The 18,945-nt window shown below is 34.7% G+C and overlaps 1 protein-coding gene across 11 annotated transcripts in view; it reads left to right on the forward strand.

Annotated features, from left to right (window-relative positions):
- The window catches only part of MAPK8 (mitogen-activated protein kinase 8), a 99,483-nt gene that overhangs the window by 71,240 nt on the left and 9,298 nt on the right, over positions 1 to 18,945 (forward strand). For 10 of the 11 annotated variants that reach the window (XM_059397974.1, XM_059397975.1, XM_059397978.1 and 7 more), the window contains 7 exons: positions 242 to 300; positions 390 to 528; positions 11,547 to 11,712; positions 15,330 to 15,401; positions 16,715 to 16,897; positions 17,188 to 17,312; positions 17,820 to 17,883. In XM_059397974.1, coding sequence (XP_059253957.1) covers positions 242 to 300; positions 390 to 528; positions 11,547 to 11,712; positions 15,330 to 15,401; positions 16,715 to 16,897; positions 17,188 to 17,312; positions 17,820 to 17,883 — 808 coding nt within the window. Of the gene's footprint in view, positions 1 to 241; positions 301 to 389; positions 529 to 11,546; positions 11,713 to 14,890; positions 14,963 to 15,329; positions 15,402 to 16,714; positions 16,898 to 17,187; positions 17,313 to 17,819; positions 17,884 to 18,945 lie in introns of all 11 variants that reach the window. The other variant, XM_059397973.1, reaches the window with a different exon arrangement.

An 18,945-nucleotide genomic window follows, 5' to 3' on the forward strand; every position in this document is an offset into this window, starting at 1 on the left:
ACAGAGTATTTTCACCTCCCTAAAGATCCTGTGTGCTTTGGTTCCCTCCCTGCCCCCAATCCCTGGACATAAAGTCTTAATATGTAAAATAAGAGAGAGTACATGGGCTTAGAACATAAGGTTTCAAAATTTTTATACTGACGATGGGTTTTTTTTAACCCATGTATTTGCTGTTCCTAAATGAAAGTATTATTAGTAGTAGTGCTGTCTAATTTTTTTGTCTCTTTGCTTTTTACCACAGATAATTGGCCTTTTGAATGTTTTCACACCACAGAAATCCCTAGAAGAATTTCAAGATGTGTAAGTGTGATAATTAAAATTTTATGTTTATACATTATTCTTAGACTGTTGCTGTACACTTTAGCTGTCATCTTTTTTCACCCATGAAGTTACATAGTCATGGAGCTCATGGATGCAAATCTTTGCCAAGTGATTCAGATGGAACTAGATCATGAGAGAATGTCCTACCTTCTCTATCAGATGCTGTGTGGAATCAAGCACCTTCACTCTGCTGGAATTATTCATCGGGTTAGTAGAAAAAACTATAATCATATTCTTTTTTTAAACTATTGAGGTGAAATTCACCAACATAAAATTAACCATCTTAAAGGGTTCAATTCATTGACATTTACTATATCCATGACATTGTTCATCTATCACCGATAGAAAATTTCAAAATATTTTCATTGCCCCCAGAATCCTCATACCCATTAAGCAGTCAGTCCCCATCTCTCTCTCCCTAGCCCTTGGCCTCATCCCAGTTGGCTTTCTGTGTCTGTGGATTTATCTCTTCTGGATATTTCATATAAATGGAATCATATGTAACCTTTTGTGTTTAGTTTCTTTAATTTAGCATAATGTTGCCAGTCTCATTCATATTGTAGCATGTATCAATAGTTCATTCCTTTTTATGACTGAATGATATAATAATATATATATGTACTGCATTTTGTTTATCCATTCATCCACTGATAGACATTTGCATTATTTCTACCTTTTAGCTTTTGTGGATAGTGCTGCTGTAACATTCATATACAAGTATTTGTCTGAGTTCCTGTTTTCAATTCTTTTGAGTATCTTCCCAGGATTTGGGCCCATGGTATATATATATTTAACTTTTAGAACAACTACCAAACTGTACTCAACAGTGGCTATACCGTTTTGCATTCCCCATAGCAATGTGTGAAGGTTCTGATTTCTCCAGATCTTTGCCAATACTTGCTGGCTTTTATTCTAACCATCCTAGTGAGTACAAAGTGGTATCTCCTTGTGATTTGCATTTCCCTAATGACTAAAGATGTTGAATGCTTTCATATACTCGTTGGTCATTTGTATATCTTTTTGGGAGAAGTGTCTGTTCAAGACCTTTGGCCATTTTTTAAAATTGGGTTGTTTTGTCTTTTCATTGTTGTGTTATAGAAATTCTTTATATATTATATATGTAAGTTCTTTATATATTATATATATACATATATATAAGTTGAATTATAGAAACTCTTTATATATTGTATAAGTATAATATATATAAGATACTAGACCCTGATCAGATACATGATTTGTAAATATTTTCTCTCATTTTGTATATTGTCTTTTCACTTTCTTGATATCCTTTGTTGCACAAAAGTTTTTAGTTTTCATGAAATTCAAGTATCAGAATTATGTGGGACTGCTGTAAGGGCACAGACATAGACTGGTGGAATAGAGAACTTATAAGAGTCCAGAAATAAAATCACCTACCTATGTAATTTTCAACAAGGGTGTCAAAGACCATTCAGTTGGGAAAAAATAAGTATCTTTAATAAGTGGGGTAGGACAATTGGATTTTCACAAACAAAGGAATGAATTTGGATCCTTCCTTCACACCATACACAAAAATTAACTTAGAATGGGTCAATGACCTAAACATAAAAGCTAAAGCTATAAAACTCTTAAAAAAAATATAAGGGTAAACCTTAATGACTTGACAATAAATTCTTACAAATGGTACCAAAAGCACGATCAATGAAAGAAAAAAACAGATAAAGTGATACTGTAGCCATCTAGTAAGTTTTGAAAAATGGGAAAGTGTGAACCCTCCAACTTTATTCTTCTTTTTAAACATTGTTTTGACTATTCAGGGCTCCTTGTGACTCATGTGGATTTGAAAATATCAGCTTTTCCATTTCTGCAGAAAGGCCACTGGAATTTAATAAAGATTTCATTTATTGACTCTGTAGATTGCTTGGGTTGTTTTGTCTTTTTAACCTATATTTAGTATTCCAATTCACGGACACCCATGAATGTCTTTCTATTTACTTATATTGTATTAGTTTTCTTGAGCCACCATATCAAAATAACACAGACTTATTAGCAGCTTAAACACAGTTATGAAATTGTCCTCTGAGCTTGCTTTTTCTGTATTCCCTAAATTTTTGTGTATTGTGTTTTCATTTTCATTCATCTCAAAGTATTTTCTCGTTTTCCTTATGAATTGTTCTTTGTCCCTTTGGTTGTGAATTTTCCAGTATTCCTTATTTCTTGATTTCTAGCTTCATTCCATTGTGGTCAGAGAAGATACATTGTATAATTTCCATCTTTTAAAATTTGTTGAGACTTGTTCAGTCACCTAACATGTGGTCTGTTCTGGAGAATAATCCATGTGCACTTAGAAAATACATATTCTCCTATCTTTGGAGGGAGTATTTCTTAAAGGCTACCATTGGGATTGGGATTAGTCTCTTTAACTTATAACAATTTATTTTGAATTATTACCACCTTATTGTCACAAAAACTCTACTCCTGTATATAATCTGTTCTTCCCCCATTGTGTTGTAGCTTATATATTTATACACTGTGTGCCCAATAAGATAAAAATGCAATTATTGTTTAATGCATTTGTCTTTTAAATCATATTGGAAGAAATTAGGAGTGAGAAGCCCTAAACATAGTAATACTGACCTTTGTGTATACCTATGTAATTACCTTTACTAGAATTTTTTATTTCTTCTTACAGCTTCAGTTTACTACTGAGTGTCCTTTTGAAGGAGATATAGAATTTTTGTTTGGCATTGTTTTTCTTTCAGCAGTTTAAATGTTTCTTTTCACTGCCTTTTGACCTGTATGATTTCTTTTGAGAAATCACTTGTTAATTTCATTGAGAATCTCTTACAAGTAACAAATTGCTTCTCCTGATTCTTAAGATTTTCTTTTTGTGTTTAGTTTTCAGCAGTTTAAAATGTGTCTTAGTGCAGATCTCTTTTGCTTTTATCCTTGGAGTTCACTGAATAGCTTGAATGTGTAGGTTTATGTCTTTCATAAATTTGTAAGTTTTCGGTCATTTTTTCTGCTCCATTTTTTTTCTTTTTTTGCCTCTTATTTGGGACTTCCATCATGCATTTTTTGCACACTTGATGGTATGCCATGTCATGTTTTCTTTAACTTTAATGTTTTGTCACAGGCATAATGGGTTATTCATTTGCCTCACAGTGTTTTTGAGAAATGCCCTCTGTCTAGCCCAATCTAGAGTCCCACAGTGAGAATGTAGGCTGCTTTCTTTAAGACCCTCCCACCCAACCAGGAAGATGGGTGGGACAGGGGCTAGTGAAAACACCACACATCTTTTCTCTTGTTTTTAATTTGCGTTTTTCTTGATTCTGCATTTACTTGGTTGTTGTGAACATTTGACTGTCTTCCAGATTTCTGAAAAAGTTTTTTCTGATCCATTTTGCTCTGCTTTTTGGTGTTTCTGTGGAGCGGTCTACTCTTCCATTTTCCATTTTCCTTTAATTATATTTTGGGAAAGTTGTGTTTCACTGATTTACGTGGAGTAGTATAAGCTTAGTTTTGCTCTGAAATGAAGTAGTATATAAAATATCCTGCTGTCATTACCAATTACATAAAATTGAGTATCAGAGTTGTATTTCTCATATATACAGAAATAGTTTATATTTTTGTAATCTGTTTTTTAACTGCTTTATTGACATGTAATTCACATACCATACAGTTCATAAAGTATGTAATTATATTCAAAGATTGTACAACCATCACCACAATATAATTTTAGAACATTTTCACCAACCTTAAAGAAATCATGTACTTATTAGCCTTCGGTTCCTGTTACTCCCTTCACCCCTGGCCGTACACAACGACTAACCTATTTCTATCTCCATATATTTGCCTATTCTGGATATTTCATATAAATGGAATTATTTATATATAATGTGGTCTTTTGTGTCTGGCTTCTCTTCCCTAGCCTAGTGTTCTCAAGGTTCGTCCATCTATTTATCATGTATCAGTACTTCATTTCTTTTTATTGTGAAATAATAGTTTGCTTTATGGATGTATACCACATTTTGTATATCCATTCATCACCTGAGAGACATTTGGCTTGCTATCATAAGCAATGCTGGCAGGAACGTGTGTGTGCAGGTTTTTATGTGGACGTATATTTTTGTATTTTAGTTTTAGTTCTAGCTTATTCTTTGAAAAGAATAGCATCTAATTTGAGAGGAATTTCTTGAAAAATATTTAATTCAGTGGAATTATATCTTTGAGCTATCTTGTGTCAAATAACCTAACTCAAAATGAATACAGAGATTTGTGCTCAAGTTATCTATTTTATAACAATCATGTATGTGAGATATTTAGGTTTATTCTTAGTTATCATTCTAACTGAATTGGTATATAGCCTATGCAACTGCTATAATGTTATGTTTAATGCCATCTTTAGGCAACATAAGAGAAATATATATACTCTCTTTACATGGGGAAGTATATTATCTTCCTCATCCCATTATATATTGTATGAGGCAGATGAGTTTCTTTTGCCCTGTGGGCCAGGACAGTAATCTGCCTCCATGGAAGTTAATTTGATTTTAGTAAAGTAAAACCTTCCAAATAGAAAATTTTCAGATTAATGGGGTAGCAGGTGAGTAAAACAGAAATCACAGACTACATGATAGAAGAGGAAACAAAGGAAATAGAAAGAAACTTAAAACGGAAACATTAAATTACAGAAGACCAATATATAACATAATGGGTAAAGGGGATTAACCCCTTAATGAACAGAGTTCAAATTTGACACACAGTGCCAACAACAACTGTATGCTTCTGTAATGCAGACAATTGTAGCTAGCTTCCAAAGACTGAAAGCAAAGTTATTGGTAAAGATGTATGGGAAAATAAAACAAGAGAACAAGGATGAATCTGTTTAATCAACTGCACTGAATATGGTGGGGCCAGGGACAAAGCATTTTTCAGTGACTTTATGAGGAAAAAGGATGTAATCTACTATGTGGTAAGTAACTGTCAAGAACTTTATATATGCAGTGGAGTTGTAATACACAAACCTTAAACTGTGGAAAAAAGAAGAATTATACAAACATGGTACAATTGGGATATTTTAACATATTCCCTTAGTGTGGATGGATAAAGTGGTAAAAATACAATAATACTGTAGAAAACTTACATAATAAATTTGAGCTAGTAAGATATACGAGGATCTGTTACCTATGAAGAGGAATGTGCCTTTATCTTAGGTGTCAGGATATCTGGGAAACAATCTCTAGGATGGAAAAGATATACATGTAAGAAGTTTGTTGGGGAGTCCCCTCAGCATCAACATCTTTGGTGTAAAGGAAGTAATACTGGACAAAGGGAAAAATTGAGTTGGATATACAGTCATTCCAAAGTCCTCAGCTGGTGACTCAGTCGGACTTTGAGGAGCAGCATGACCTTGGAAAAGATGGCTCTCTGTATCTGAAGACAATTCCAGGAGAGAGATTTGCTGAAAACTCAGCAACCAATACTGCTAGCAGCTGGAAGGGATCCTGAACCGGGGATCAGAACAGGCACCTCAGAACTCACTGTAGAACATCTCTGGTGTCACTTGTTCCTATTTCCTTCATACAATAAGTTCTGGAGACTGCTCCTCTAGGGTTTTATTTGATGTTTGTTCCTTAAGTAACTTACAAGAAGTTTAATGGGTCACACCCACTCCAATAGGTGGTCTTGAGGCCACAACTGATACTCATCTCTCTGGTCTACTACTAAGTCTAAATACCCTTCACCCCAGCCTAATATCTCTGTAGTCTAAGATGGTTTGCCTGGTAAAATATCCCTTAGGGTTTTAGTACAAGTCAGGACTGGGAATGGGGTTCCACACAGTAACTCAGAAACCCAGTCTCCACCATGTGCATAGTTCCTGGTCATTGTTTCAGGGGAGGAGAAAGCCAGGTGTACTGCCTCTTCTATGCTTTGGCCTGGAAGTGACACACATCACTTCTGCCCTGAACCTATTGGCAGAACATGAGGACCTGCCTAATTACAAGGGACAGAGAAATGTGAAAGGCAGACTTCAGAATAGTGGTGAGCATTAGTCTCTGTCACAGTCTACCCTTCTGGTCATCAAACATTTCTTTGCTCCCTTGATTCTACACCTAGTACACTCATCCCCTGGTTAGGGGAGATAACCCTAAGTCCTAGTCTGTCAAGGTATTTATTTCTGAAGTGATGGAGCATAATCTCTACTTCAGATCCAGTAAACAGTCCCATTTGGGAAATTGAAAAGTTTAGTCATTGGTCATTTGTAATTTGAAATTTTGTTGGGCAGAGGTCCCTGGGTGGTACAGTCAGGTAAGCATCTGACTCCTGGTTTTGGCTCAGGTCATGATCTCAGCATCATGGGATTAAGCCCTGTATTGGGATCCGTGCTTGACATAGACTCTCTGTCCCACCACACATGTGCTCTCTCTCAAATAAATAAATACATCTTTAAAATTATTTTTAAAAAGACATTCTGTTGGGAAGACACTGTGTCACTTCCTTTGGGGAAAGTGGAGGTGAGGGTTGGTTAGTCCCTAGATCTCATTTCTGCAAGGAATGCTTTGTCCACTGTTCTCTGTAGTACCTGGCTCTACTCTGTGAAGAGTCTTTCTTTTCTACTGTCCTTTTGAGTATATCTAAAGTGGTTATTGGAAAATGTGTTCTTCTTGGGGTCGCTCAGCTTTCTCAGCTTACTATCTGTACAAGATTGGGGGCCCAGGTGTCCTTTTAAGGCAGTCCTTTTCAGTCTCGACACTGTTGATGATTTGGATGAAGAGTTGTTTCTTTTGAGGAGCTGTCCTGTGTACTATAGAATGTTTAGCACATTCCTGGCCTCTATTCACTAGATGCCACCAGTACTTCCCAATTGTGACAACCAAAAATGTCTCCAGACCCTGTGAACTATCCCCTGGGGGCAGAATTGCCCTGAATTGAAAACCATTGTTTTCAGGCTAGAAAAGTCACAGCCTAATGGAGTTTTTTGATAGTACAGCTCTCTCAGAAACTTAGAAATCTTCTTTTTAATTACAGTTATTTTCATAGAGTATTTGTTAGTCCCTGGCTGTATGTCTTTGACTTAATGTCTGCCTTTAAGCTTTCAGGCTTTTCTGTTGGCAGGTCTGAGACATTTTCATCAACTAAAGAATGCAGTTCTTTTTCCCTCAAGGGTTTTCAGATTTATTATGTGCAAATAATGCATGAAAAACAAATCCAAAGTATTGGTGGCTTGACATAGCATTGCTTGCTCAGGGCTCTGCAGGTTGGTTGTGTGGCACTGCTCCAGATCATGGGGTCAGACAGGGTTTGTCCTTGTTCAGTTTTCAGCATCCAGGCTGAAGGAGTGGCTGGTTCCCTGAGGCACATTATTTTCTCATGGTGAAAGATAGCAGAGGAGAAACCAGGCTAAATCAAGTGTATTTAATCAAGTATATTTAATCAAATGAAGTGTATTTTTCAGATTTGGTGAACATCATATTCCCTCACATTCCATTGCCTCAGTAAATAATCTCTCAAGGCTCATTAATAAAATGAGAGAGTACAAATGGTCATTTATGGTGGTTCAACCTAATTTTTTTATTTTACAATGGTGTGAAAAGTGATATGCATTTCATACTTTGAATTTTGATTTTTTTCCCTGGGTTAGCAGTATGTAGTATACTTATCTCTCTTGATGCTGGGCAGCAACAGTGAGCCACAGCTCCCAGTTAGCTACACCTATAAGTATTCTGTACCCATAGAGTCATTCGATTTTCACTTTCAGTACACTGCTCAATAAATTACATGAGATATTCCAATACTTTTTTATAAAATAGGGTTTGTGTCAGATGATTTTGCCCAACAGTAGGCTAAGATAAGTGTTCAGAGCATGTTTAAGGTGGACTAGCCTAAGCTATGATGTTTGATAGGTTAGGTGTATTAAATGCATTTTTAACTTATGATATTTTCAACTTATGAGGGTTTGTTGGGACATAACCCCATTATGAAGTCAAGGAATATCTATATTTTGAGTTTGGTAGGGAAGAGATTTACTGGACAATCTGCCCCCCCTTTTTAAGGGTTTAGTAGCATTTAATTTTTCTAGAATGGCAAGGTCCTAAAATTCAAGATTCTGATTCCGTTTCATCTGTTTTTAAACTGGCCAATTCTTTCAAATGCTGCCATTAGCCACCAACACACTACTAAAGTTTTGCTTTCTAATCTCTTCTAGAGCAGAGGTTAGCTACCTTTTTCTATAAAGTCTTGATAGTAAATATTTTGAGCTTTGCAGGTCATAGAGTCTCACAGCTATTCAACTCCTGCCATTGTAGCACAGAAGCAGCTGTATACAGTAGGTGGTTAAATGGGCAGAACTGTGTTATAAAATTTTCTTCACAAAAACAGACAGGCCTTAACTTGCCAACCCTTGTTCTAGAGTTTCAGGTTAATTATGCAAGTGCTGTGCTTTCCAAGTTATTGCAAGGGGCAGTATCACGAAATGTATTGCTATTACATAATCTGAATCACCTGTCCAACCTCTGGTATTAGTTTCCCTGCTGCTAAAGCTGCTAAGCTATGATCCTGTGTTTATAATAGTAACACCCCATTTCTGACACTAATTTCAGTGTTGGAATAGACAGGTATAAAGGAGAAACATTTCTAGGTGTCTCCTTTACTCTTACATTATTACTTCTAATACCAAATGTGTGGTAGTTTTTCCCACACAAGCAAGTCCAGGTTCTCTGGACACAAGCTGGGTGTCTTGTATTTTAACTCAATCCTGATATTACCTACCTGGAAATAGCATCAGATCCAACAGGTTGAGGGATCAGTCCTACAAGTGCTGGCTGTTCAGATGCCAATCTCAAACCCAGGTTGTTACCTGTGGTTCTGACCTACTGGCTGGAATTCAGAGGTTTGCAAAAACCCCCCTCCTCAGGCTCAATTAATTTACTAGAGTGGTTCACAGAAATCAGGAAAACATTTTACTTACTAGATTACCAGTTTGTTACAAAGGACATAACTCAAAAACAGCCACATGGAGAGAGGTATTGGGCAAGGTAAATGTGGGAAGGGGAACTGCTTCCATGCCCTCTCTGGGTGTACCAGTCTCCCAGCACTTTACATGTTCAGCAAACTACAAGTTCTCCTTACCAGTCCTTTTGTTTTTTTATGCAGACTTCATTACCTGGCACAATTGATTAAATCATTGGCCTTTGATGATGGAACTTAGGCTTTAGCCCTCTTCCCTCCTTGGAGTTGTGGGCTAAGAAATGCTAGAAGTTCCAACCCTTTAATTACTTTGTTGTCTTCCCCACCCCCACAACCAGCCCCCATCCTTTGGAACTTTACAAAAGACCTCATTATCATAAACTCCTGTATGGTCAAAAGGGACTTTTTTTTTTTTTTTTTTTTTTTTTTTTTTTAAAGAGCAGGAGTACAGGGATGAGAGAGGGAGTGATGCAGAGGAAGTGAGAGAGAATCTTTTGGAGCCAGACATGTGGGGCTCCGTCTCACAACTCTAAGATCATCCATGACCTGAGCCAAAATCAAGTCCTGTGTTCAACTGACTGAGCCACCCAGGTGCCCGGAAAGGGACTTCTCATGAATAACAAAAGGCCCTCCTTTCATCTTTTTTGCTCTTACCTTTTAGATAATTCTAAGGGTTTTAGGAGCTCTGTGCCAGTAGTTGGGACAAAGACCAAATATGTATTTCTTATTATAAATTACAGTGTTACCACTAGGCTATGCCAAGGTGACAAACCCTAAATTCACAGTAGCTTAACACAACTAAGGTTTATTTTCCATACTGTGTGTCCAGGGCAGATCATGGTGGGGAAAGCATTCTGCCTTACTTAGGTACTCAACAACCTCAGCTGACGGAATGGTCCACCTGGTCCACCTGGAATGGTACTAATCAATAAATCAGGGGAAGAGATGACAGGATGTTGTGCATGGCCCTTCTATTCTTTGCTCCCATTCCATCCTTTTGACTAGAACTAGTCACAGTTGGGCCTTGCATGTAAAGGAAGCTATATGTATGTATGTATGTATGGGGGAGAAGTTGGAATATTAAGTTAGTTCTACTTCCTCTGCCACAGATTTATACAAATTCACTGAGTCTTCTCATATATAATTAGTAATGTTAGTAACATCTGTAGAAAGGTATAGATTGTTATACAAAGATGAATTTCAGGCAATATTTTTGAAGCACTTTTTTAACTTTTTTCTTGATAAAAAATATTTCTAAAAAACATTGTATTGTGCTCTTATCCTTTCCAAAATAAAGTATTTAAGGTTGGAATCTTATTTCTAGGCTAGAATGCAATAGTATAAAGAGCCATTAATCTTTACCCATCACAGTAGACACTGAAGTGGTATCAAAGCTTGCAATATGTAATTCTTGAACAGGCTGTGTTACTTTGCTGAGATAATATATTCTGTAAAAAATCTCATTTTTTTAAAGATTATATTTATTTGAGAGAGAGAGAACACGCTAGCAGAGGGAAGGGCAGAGGGAGAGGGAGAATCTCAAGGAGACTCCCTGCTGAGTGCAGATCCAACAGGCTGGAACCCATGACCCTGAGATCGTGAGCTGAGCCGAAATTAGTAAGAGTTGGGCACTCAACCAACTGAGCCACCTGGGCTGCCCTAAAAATGAGATTTTTTAAAAATCTGGTAATTTAGTACACAAGTGAGCATAAATGCTAACTTAACGATTCTCTTTTTATTATAATAACTTCGAAATGCCTTACAAATTGCTTTTATTGCACTTCATTGATAATTTCTAGCTAATCACAATTTCTAGAAAATAAAACATTACAAATTCTCTAGTATGTATGTATGTATTCATAAGTGAAAAATGCCATGAAGCTAGTTTTTCAGAATTGCCTGTTATGATGAATCTGAGTAGTAATGTTAATTATAATGAGAGAAATTACAGTAGTTATCAGGAATTGTTTTACAAGTGATCTAATAATAGGACACCTGGGTGACTCAGTGGGTTAAATGTCCGAGTCTTGATTTCAGTTCAGGTCATGATCTCAGGGTCATGATATGGAGCCCCATGTCAGGCTCCCCGCTCAGTAAGAAGTCTCCTTGAGATTCTCTCTCTCCCTCTGGCCCGGCCCGTCCTCACTCACTCACTCCCTGTCTGTCAAATAAATAAATAAAATCTTTTTTTTTTTGAAAAGTGATCTAATAACTTGTGAACTGTAAAATGTTTGTATATATCATAGCAGTCACTTTCTGTCTTTAATATTTTGAAGGACTTAAAGCCCAGTAATATCGTGGTAAAATCAGACTGCACTTTGAAGATTCTTGACTTTGGACTGGCCAGGACTGCAGGAACTAGTTTTATGATGACACCTTACGTAGTGACTCGCTACTACAGAGCACCTGAGGTCATCCTAGGGATGGGCTACAAAGAAAACGGTCAGCAAACACTATTTACTTGAAATACTGTTTTTTGCTTTTATCAGATTTCTTGTGTAAATATTTAAGCTGAAGTGTATAGAAGTTAAATGTATCACTGAAATGTTTATCAAAAGTTTGAAAGTAACTATAAATTTTGTTATAAATCTTTGGAAAAAGTTGGGGCCCCTGTTTATTTAAACATAAGTATATAACTATCAATACTACAACTGGATAAAGGATATATTGCTATGGCTCCTAAAATAATATATGCCGTATGCTGTTCACTTGCCTATAACTTGAAAATGAGTATTTCTAACAGGGGCTCAAGGAAGTATATGGTGTACTGACAGTTTATCTTTAGTATAATCCTACTTTGCATTAGTGATATTTGAACATACCTCCAACCTTACGAAACTAAAGTTTTAACACTTAGTATAAACTTTAGGAGCTACAGTGAGGCCATTCTGCAGAGCTGATGAGATAATTAAGGTGATCTTTCAAAAGAAACTATTTCATCAAAGCCTGTGTCCCACCTTACAGAGATGGCATTATTTTATATGGGTATATTCAATTAAATATTTCAGCATTAGAATCAAGGTTGAAGAAAATTATCAAGCATGTATTCACGTATTTTTAAAAATGTTCTATATATGTGTGTACATACATGTAATGTAAGGAGTTTTGTTGAATCTCAGATATTTAGGATATATATAAATCTATACAGGATTATTATGGACTTAAACTATAACTTTTGAAATGTGGTAATTTCATCCAAAGTACTCCCTAGAATAGGACCTTAGGTGTGCTTTTTAGCAAGGAATCTGAAACAGTGGTTCACTTTGAATCAAGAAACTATTACTTCAGTCTTCAAGATGTGTTTTTTAAGACAGCATTGAACTGAGGATTTTAGCTTAATTTCCTTTGCTTTTCTGAATTAATTAAAAACAAATACTTTATTTATGATTATTCTTTTCTTTAACATGCTGTTGTTTTCTTACTTTCTAAAATTGTTTTATACCTTAGAATTCAGTGAGTCAGATTTAGCATTAGACGCTTTTCTTTTGAGAAATGAGACTTCCAGTCACCATCATGAAGATTGCTTTTGCATTTGCTATAAAGCTATCAATTGTCACAGATACTGTGTCACTCAGTGTCCTATAAATGTGATCTTGGAGAAAGCTTCCTACCAGAAATTAGCACCAAGGCAAACTATCATATAAAGAAGTGACATGCTTTCCTCTCTTAGATAGGAATTGTATAGATCACTTTATTGCCCGTTTTTGCTTCAGGAAACAGTAAGGTTAAACATTAGAACTTCTTCTTTCAGTAACATCCCACCCCCACTTGTTTTAACAACTTTGTCTTTTATTGCAAGCTACCATAAAGCTTTTTGCAAACTGTAATACAATGGAATATATTTAAACTAATAGAGTAAGCAGTTAGGCCATTTAAAGCTGGTTTTGTGTTTGAATCAGTTACACCATATTTTGAGAAAGTTTTCACTAACCCAGACAATATCTTCTCATGCTTGGAACTTTTGAAATTTGTTTAAAAAAATGTTTTTCTTAAGGTTACCTACATAAATTTTGTTCTGGATATTTAAAGTTTGTCGTTCTCTGAAATCTATAGGGGAAATTTACTGTGGTAGATTTAGTCCAAAAATCAAAACCCTGGAAGAGAGTTGTTCTCTGAACTGGTTTATGAGTATTACCTTTTACTCTAGAATTTTATTCTTAAAAGTTGAATCATGTAGATTCATATGAATTTTAATAAGAAATTTTAAAGAAACTTTAGTTCTACAGGATTTCCAAAATTTATTGCCACCTTTGTTACTAAGATTGTTTAATGGGCTGGCAGTCTCTTTATGATAACTTTATTAGAAAGTACAGACTTCTGATTTCATAAGTCCACCAGCATGGGCACCTCTCCCTAACACACACTTCTTCACCTTTCTTCTTTTGCTCTTAAACAGTACCTAGAAACTTCAAAAACAAATGCAAGTTTCTAAGGCTTTCTTTTTAATTTGCTTATTCTTCCCCTCTTCTATTAAACTGCAACCACCTACTCTTTTTTTTTAAATTGAAGTATAGAATAAGCATATAATGTTATTGTTAGTTTCAAGTGTACATCATAGTGATTCAGGTTATCATATACATTATGAAGTGATCACCACAATGAATCTAACTACCTCCTCCTCTTTTTTTTTTTAAACCAAATTTTCAAACCAGAGATGTAAAATGTGAGGGTATATTAATGAACCAAGTGGAGATCTCCAAATTGCCCCCCCCTTTTTTTTTTTTTGGTCTAGCAGATTCTTTTCAGCATTGATTACAGCTCCCATTAAAAGTTGATGAGGGTTAGTAGGTCAATGAGGAGACCTTTTTAGGTAATAAATCTGTGGAAAATATTAAATCCAATGAAAACTAACTTCTTAAAACAGTTTGGTTTTATGGGTTTAGAAACCCTTAGGTGGAAAACATATACAATTTTAAGAAAACAAAGTTTTCTTCATTGATTGTTCATTCTTTATGCACTTGTTCCTTTTGGGATAATAGGGTAAAAGTACCATGACATTGCCAAGAAAACAGTAACTTTTAATTCAGAATAAACATAGGACTTTTCAAATAAAATTATCCAGTTTGAAATCCAGTTTGAAGATTTCTGAAGAGCTTTTAATTAACTTTTTAACTGTAATGACTCATAGAAACACATTTTTCTGTTAAATATTTTAATATACTAGATTATTTCTGCTCATGCTTTTTTTTTTTAATTTGACTTAAAGAGAGAGTATAATGCACAGTTGAACTTCAGAATAGTATTTAAATAACTTTAAATTTTGCCACCTCATGTTCATTTTCAGCCTTATTTGCAAAGATGTATTCAGTTCTGTTTCATATTTTATAAACAATTTTTAGAGACAAAATGTGTAAGTTTATCAATTATGTGATTTCTGTGCATAGCTCTCACTTTAAAATTAGATATGTAGTTAAAAGGCTATATACTTCACATTTGCTTTTGTGAGTCAAAGCCTTTTGAAAAATATTTTGTGTTTTAAATTATTCCATTAGCTAAAATTAAAATCACTTTTTTCTTTTTGTGATGTTTTGCAGTTTTTATATATGTAGTCATATTATGCTTCTTTGATTTTAATGACGTTTTGCTTTGCTTTTCCTTCTTTTGTGCTGCAAACATATAGTGGATTTATGGTCTGTGGGGTGCATTATGGGAGAAATGGTTTGCCACAAAATCCTCTTTCCAGGAAGGGACTGTATCCTTGTGCTGCTGCAGCAGTTAAATTAGTTAGGTGATGAACTTCCTTATGTTTTCTAATGAAAATAAATATAGTACACTCATACATATGGGTTTCTTTAAACAAATATAAAGTTTGTGTCTGTTATAGTTCAAAAATTGTTGAGACAAGAAGCCGAACTATCTGTAGGCTGCATCTGGCAGTAGGACATACAGTCTCTGCTGGTAGTTAGAGCACATTCTCTGTCATTCATTTTTATTTTATACTGCTTTCTATAATTTTAAAGTATACATGGTGTATGTGATTTTTTTTAATGTTTAAATTTTTTTTTTTTTTTAATTTTAACCAAAATCTTTATGTTAATGTCATTGCATTTTGTTTTCAGTTGACATTTGGTCAGTTGGGTGCATCATGGGAGAAATGATCAAAGGTGGTGTTTTGTTCCCAGGTACAGATCGTATCCTTATCTTTGGCCTAAAATGTAGTTTCTAAAGGTCAAATGTATGATAGCTCTTCAGCTTGGTCAGGTATAATGTTTTGTCGCTCCCTAATAATAAAATATTGTTAAATTACTCTTTCAAAATACCACCTGCTATTTGACATAGACTTTCCTTTCCCTCATTTATTGTTTTATATGTTAATTCTGACAACTGCTCAAGTTAATTATCCACAATTATTTGCTGGCTTTGAGTTGATTATTTAACCTAAATCAAAAATCATGGCTTGCATTAAAAATTCTAATAATTATACACTTGAGTAAGTCTAGAAGTACTTAGGATTTAATATGAATTTTAGACTTGTTTTTTGCTTCTGTTCATCCTTTTGTTCCCCCAGCCACCTCCTCTTTTGTTAATGTCCTATGTGTTTTGTGGCTTTTGGTTGTTGTCTCATTGCTCAACATAACATACTGATTTTTTTCATCTGAGAATTTTAGCAGTAATAGTTTTATATTGTGGTGAGTAGATTTGGATCCATTCTTTTTGTTCATCAGACTAGTTTTAGTATTTCTATTAACAGTGATCTGTTATGTGTTTATCAGTTAGTAATACTTAGAATTGTTGTAGGAGGAGGAATGGGAAAAGCCATACTTACTGGGTTATAATAATAAAGTTTGAGTTAGTCTGCACAAAGGACTTGAACTATAAAGACTAGGATGAAAAAGACCAGAGAATCTTAACCTCACGACTTACCAAAATGCAGTCTCATTGTCTTAAGTTTAGAGCTTTAAAAACATTTTAATTAACATAAGCTAAACAAAGAATGGTAAAAGAAAATGCCACTTTTGTTAAAGCCATCATTTTTATTGCTACTGGTTATTTTCTGTTAGTGCAAAAAACAAAAAAAGTAGGACCGATTATAATTTCTTATCCTCCAGGAAATGCATTTACATTTTCTGATAAGCTGGAAAAAAAGATAGATTTGGTATTCTAGAATTGTGTACAGTTTAAATTTAGAGTCCTGTGGGTAGTAATTATCTTTATTCCTTGAGTCACTTATCATTTGTATTTAGAATTTGTGGGTTTAAGCTTCTCTTTTAATGGAAATCAGTATTAGTAGTTATACACATACAGTAAGGTTAACAAAGCTTATTTATTGATCCTTTCTATCTACAGTCATTGCCTTTTACAAAGTGGCTATAAGATAGATTTATAACTGCCACATTCTTTCTTAGGATTTTTTAAATTGCCATTTTCTTGTTATTTTAATATAGCTATGGCTAATGTGTTGAACATTAGATACAGAATATTTTTCTTAGCTACTTGATATTAGATATTGATCAGTGGAATAAAGTTATTGAACAGCTTGGAACACCATGCCCTGAATTCATGAAGAAACTACAGCCAACAGTAAGGACTTATGTTGAAAACAGACCTAAATATGCTGGATATAGCTTTGAGAAACTCTTCCCCGATGTACTTTTCCCAGCTGACTCAGAACACAACAAACTTAAAGGTACTTTTTATAAATATGTATATTTAGTCCCATTTGAGGTGTGTGTGTGTGTATTTATATTCTTACGGGATATAACCCAGTGCTCTCTCTGGGTGGGGGAACAAAGTGGATGGTTTTAGTTCATTTTTTCTGTTATTTTATTTTATTTTTTTTGATCATATGCACGATTTTATAGTAAAATCTATTCTTTTTAAAACATACACTTTTTGATAAATGATAGTTTCAAGTTTCTAAAATTTATTTAAAAACTTTTATGAAATACATGTACATTAACATCATTATTTTTACAGCCAGTCAGGCAAGGGATTTGTTATCCAAAATGCTGGTAATTGATGCATCTAAAAGGATTTCTGTAGATGAAGCTCTCCAGCACCCATATATCAATGTCTGGTATGATCCTTCTGAAGCAGAAGCTGTAAGTTCTTTTCTTAATGTTTGAAGAATATATTGAATTAAAGATAGGTTTGGAGGACACTTTTTAATTTTAAAACTATACATAAATGGTTGTGGTGTTTTTCTGATTTTGCATGAATAGCATCTTAAGTTAATGAGCATATCCAAGCACCCCCCACACAAAATAAAGTTAGATCCCACTGTTTCTTATCTTTTTGCTTTAGTACGTGATGTGCTAGAATGTTGAGCACTTTGGGAAAACTTTTGTGTCCAAAGCATTACACAATTCTGTGATATAAATGTGACAATTTCAAAAACTAGAAGAAAAGGAAAAGTTAAACATCTTTTTTCCTGCCATGAAATGTCATCCAAAACTAGTCTCCGTGTAAGAAGATTGTTGATGATTGGTCAGTGTTGGTCTAATGATGTATTTTTTAAAGTCTCTCTCTGGCTAATAATTCAAATAATTATAAAGAATTTATATACTCCCAATAAACTGACTCAGTTATCGTTGCCTTGTGTTTTTCAGCCACCACCAAAGATACCTGACAAGCAGTTAGATGAAAGGGAACATACAATAGAAGAATGGAAAGGTAACATTCACCAGATTCTCAGAGATGAAACTAGAAGAGCTTATGGATCTTTATGTTGATTTATTCATGTTAAGGAAATTAAAAATACTTTCTATTATTCATAACTGATATTTGGTTAAAAGATTATTAACATTTTTACAGAAGTAGAAAGTAAGTCTCCTCTGTCCCTGACTTAATCTGCATCTCTCAGGTTTCCCACCACAGCACATTTGATGCTTTCTAGAATATTTACATTCTTCCATAGTATACAGATATACAAACTTGTGTTTGGTTTCTCCCTCTTTTCCTCTCCCACCCTGTGTTAATCACAAATGGCTGTATACTGTGCACACTTACTTTGTTGATATAATCATTTATCTTTGAGATTGTTCCATCTTGCCCCGCATATCTGGCTCATTTGGTCTAATAGCTGGTTAGTATTCTGTTGATGGCTGTGTCATAATTTCTGTATTCACTCCCTCTTGAAGAGCTTTAAGTTCTGTCCTGTCTATTGTTGTTACAGACAACTCTGCAGTCTTCTTGTGCACATGTAATAAATAACATGTCTGTAAGAAAAATCCTACAAGGAGATTTGCTAAACCAGGATTTTTTTCAAGTATTTCCAGATTACTCTCCAAAGAAATTATAGCAGTTTATATTTCTGTCAGCATTGTGTAGGAATGTCTGTTTTACCCCCACTCTCACCAACAGAATGAGTTAATTTTTAATCTTTGTGGATCTAATATAGTAGTTCTACTTTGAGAATGTGGGTAAACATTAATATTGCACTGTTATAGAAATGTTAAAATATTTCTTTCTTTAGAAGATTCACTGGATCATTGAGGCAGACAATCACTTGATCATTGAGACAGGCAATTTTAGATCCTGTTTACTTCCTTTTGATTTGTTGTCATTTAGTAATTTGACCACTTTTAGCTACGTGACTTTGGACAGGTCGCTTGATCCTTTCTTTACCTGATCTTAAAATGGAGACATGTTATTAAGAGCTTAAGTAGCTAAATAGTTGGAAAGGCTAAAGGTCGTGGGGAGGTATAAACCTGAACAAGTGTTCCATCTGTGAAT

The sequence above is a fragment of the Mustela nigripes genome, chromosome 4 (genome assembly GCF_022355385.1).
Source record: "Mustela nigripes isolate SB6536 chromosome 4, MUSNIG.SB6536, whole genome shotgun sequence".
Lineage (NCBI taxonomy): Eukaryota > Metazoa > Chordata > Mammalia > Carnivora > Mustelidae > Mustela > Mustela nigripes.